This window comes from Abrus precatorius, unplaced genomic scaffold (genome assembly GCF_003935025.1).
Source record: "Abrus precatorius isolate BTA unplaced genomic scaffold, Abrus_2018 Scaffold10, whole genome shotgun sequence".
NCBI classification, from domain to species: Eukaryota; Viridiplantae; Streptophyta; class Magnoliopsida; order Fabales; family Fabaceae; genus Abrus; species Abrus precatorius.
In genome coordinates this window covers 18,173,149-18,177,066 of record NW_020874292.1, presented here as the reverse complement: position 1 = coordinate 18,177,066, position 3,918 = coordinate 18,173,149, and the positions used below count along the sequence as shown (strand labels likewise).

At 33.1% G+C, this 3,918-nt stretch overlaps 1 protein-coding gene across 1 annotated transcript; it reads left to right on the top strand.

Moving 5' to 3' along the window:
• Positions 1–864: 864 nt before the first annotated feature.
• LOC113851982 (transcription factor SPEECHLESS) lies at positions 865–3,673 on the top strand. Its single transcript, XM_027482247.1, has 3 exons — positions 865–1,275; positions 1,838–2,359; positions 3,608–3,673. Exons 1-3 carry the CDS (start codon positions 865–867, stop codon positions 3,671–3,673), a joined length of 999 nt encoding a protein of 332 aa, XP_027338048.1.
• Positions 3,674–3,918: the final 245 nt, after the last annotated feature.

Here is a 3,918-nt window from a genome sequence, read left to right as displayed (position 1 = left end):
GAATTAAAGTAAATTAAAAACAGTTAAAGTACTAAACTGAAATAATAAATAAAATTGAAGAACTAAAATATTATTTTTGCCAATAAATTAATATAAGAAAATGTGAATATAAAATAATAATTGTTTTCAAATTGTGAAATCTAAACACCATTCTTTTTTCTCTTATATTTTCACTGATTTTTTATATCTTTCTAATGATGATATATGTTAAAATGTTAAAATAAGTTTTTATTAAAAATAAAAAAATATTATCTTAAAATTATAAAAAAATACATATTTTTATCATAATTGTAAGTATTTAATAAAATGATTATAATAATTTTGAATATGCATTTTAAAACACGGGAGAAGAATCATATTTTCATTTATTTGAATAATAAGAAAAATAATATATATATATATATTCATTTGTTGGATAAATAGTGTAAGCATCCGAGCATATCTTTTCCTGCGTTGGTTACTACCACTATATAAAACCCTGATTTTCTCCCATGCATCTCTCCTTGTAACGGCTCTCCATATTTATTTTAATATTTAAGTTTCGAAAACTGTTTTGGTCTGATACTGCTTTTCTGCTCTGCCTCTGCCATCTTGAGATTCAGTGCACCCACCACTGCACTGCCTTAGACAACACACCCTCTCCTCTTTCACCCTATGCAAAACCATATTTTCAACGTCACTCACTTGTAGCACCCTACCAGTAACACCTACATGCTCATGCCTTTGTCTCTTTCCCATCACAACCTTACTCTTCTTATTGCATTCTCACTTTTCCTCCTCACTCCACACCTACTGTACCTTCAATATTTTCCCTTCTCTGTCCCACTCTTTTTTCTTAACCCAATCTGTTATTTAGTTTGAAATATGGAAACCCAGAAGCTTCCAATGGATGACATTTTCAAAGACACAGAGTTTGGGGATACCCACTTTGGTGGAGACGATCTCTTTGCCATTTTGGAGAGCCTAGAAGAAGACTTTAACGATTTTCCTCTCGTCAACCGCACTTCTGAAGCTGTTATTAGCCCAACTTCAAAACAAAATGAGCAAAACTCAAGATTGGTGTCCCAAAAGTCAACAACATCTTCATGTGCTCCACATGATTCTGAAACTGAACCCGAAATCTCACCCAAAAGTAAGAGACAGAAATTTGCCCCTACCTTGCCTGAGGAACCGCAGAGGACGTCTCATATTACTGTGGAGCGCAACCGAAGAAAGCAAATGAATGAACATTTGTCTGTGTTGAGGTCTCTTATGCCTTCCTTTTATGTCAAACGAGTAAGTTTAATTATCTCGCTAATTCTTAAACATTACTCTCATTTTCAGATTCTAAATAGCTCCCTCATTTTAAGCTAATTTAATTATATAAATTTTCAACAAATATCTATGAGAAAGATAAAGAAAATACATAAATTAGTTTTACTTATAATTAAATTAGCACCTTATTTTGCATCCTTAACTTTGTTTATTAACTCCCCAAATATCCTCGACGTTGAGGATTTTAATAAAACTTAGCTTACCATGTAAATTTATTATCTCTAAACGGATTATAAGAGTCTACTTGTAATATAAAAGATAAAAAAAGGCTTTTCTATTGGCTAGCTAGTAGACGTACCAGAAAGTAATAGCAAGTTTTTGTTTTCCTTTTTCTTGAAATTTGCACTAAAGTCCAGATAACCCAAAAAAAATGACAAAATATCTGTGTCGTACCCATTTCTAACACTGATAAGCGTATAATATGTTTAGATACTTACCCTATCCAGCGAATACCAACTAACATGGCTTATTTATGTTGTGATTTTATGTAATGGTACTAACGTATTTCAACTATATGGTATAGGGAGACCAAGCATCAATAATTGGAGGTGTTGTTGATTACATCAATGAGTTGCAGCAAGTGCTACAATGCCTAGAGGCCAAAAAACATAGAAAAGTTTACAGTGATGTACTAAGCCCTAGGCTAGTTTCAAGTCCAAGGCCTTCACCACTAAGTCCTAGAAAACCACCCTTGAGCCCTAGAATAAGCCTGCCCATTAGTCCAAGAACTCCACAACCAGGTAGCCCTTACAAGCCCAGGTTGCAGCAAGGGTACCTTTCCCCTACCATATCCCACTCTCCTACTTCTTCCGCTTCTTCTTCCATCAACGATAATATCAACGAGCTTGTTGCCAATTCCAAGTCCGTTATCGCTGATGTTGAGGTCAAGTTTTCAGGTCCACACGTTCTTTTGAAGACTGTGTCACCACGAATTCCAGGGCAGGCTCTGAGAATAATATCAGCACTTGAAGACCTAGCGCTTGAAATCCTCCATGTGAACATTAGCACGGCTGATGAAACCATGCTTAACTCGTTCACTATTAAGGTAACTATGGGGTGTAGAACATGCATACATATTGCCTAATCTTACTCTTTCATTAATCCTTATACTAACAAGAAATTTATAAGGTAAATGCTTAAAGCATTGAATATATTTGACTATTGCATGTCTAGGTATCACTATTTTTGAAAAATAAAATATACCAAAAATGTATTAAGTATATCTTATAAAAAAGTTAAAGGACTGAGTAAAAAAAAATCCTTTGACACTGATTAAATGAATGTTAAACCGGTGAAGCGAAGAGGGAGATACAAATAAAAAATATAATATATGGTGCAATAAAATAAAATAAAATAAATAAAAATAATTGTAGAAGGATTGGTACTCAAATCTTGTCTATGTGTTCCATCCACATGCATAAATTATTATTTATTTTATTTCTTAAATGTGTCCAAAATGTTGCTATCTTTGAATGCCAGCTAGGAGCTAGTTTGTTAGTAATTTTTGTTGGAGATTATCGGTTCAATGTCATTATATGTTCCTGTCTTTTTCTTAAGAAGTCCTTTTCAGCAATATTGAGGATAGGTCTGAATTTCAGTGTCACAGTGATTTAACTTTTTTTGTTCCCTAAACCCTCATCTTGGACCATTTGAAATTTAAGTTCTTATAGTGAGGACAGGCTTGGATTTCACTGTCTGAGTGATTTAACTGCCGTTGCTCCATAAAGTCTACGTCATGAAAGTTTTCCACATAAGTAGCAAGCATAATAACCTACCACCTATGGAAAAATAAAAATAAAAATGTGTTGATGAATAATTTTGAGGTGCACACACATATATATCAAACAATATATATATATATGTGCTATTAATTTTTAATTGTTCAAATTATAAAACTAAAATTAAAATAATGACATTGATGATATAATGGTTATTGAATGAAATAATAATACTGGTAAAAACAATTTGCCAGTGCTCTACAGTGAAGTACACCACTAGTGCGACGTGTAATAAACAATGACATGCAGTACACTCAGTGCCTTTCTCACTGCATATGTCTGAGACGCCAGGGATGTATCGTGGCATCTCGCAGGCATTGTCTTCATTTGGTGAAATGTATATATATTATAAGCTGTAATTTTTAACATAGCTATATATATATCGTTTTCAGAAATTATTTATTTCATGGAATATAGTCGATTGAGTATGTTATTTACGTGGTCAATTGTGGTCCATTAATAACTTGTGTTTTGGTCAATTAATAACTATTGATTCTTAAATCTCTTTTTCATAGATTGGAATTGAATGCCAACTCAGTGCCGAAGAACTTGCTCAGCAAGTTCAACAAACATTCTGCTAAAGATGGATTATTACTGTTCCAGACTCTAGAAGCATAAGTGAACACCATTTCCCTTTTTATCTCTTACTGCGTTATTTGTACGTACTTAGCTAGCTGCATTAATAATAAGGAACGTGGGAACAGCCTTTTAGTTACCAGTCTTTCCAGTTCATTTCTTTCTTTTAATTAATTATTGTAATTGTTAGTGTAGTTGGTCATCATGTGTACCTAGAAGGTATATGGCATGATTCTATTGTAATCAACCA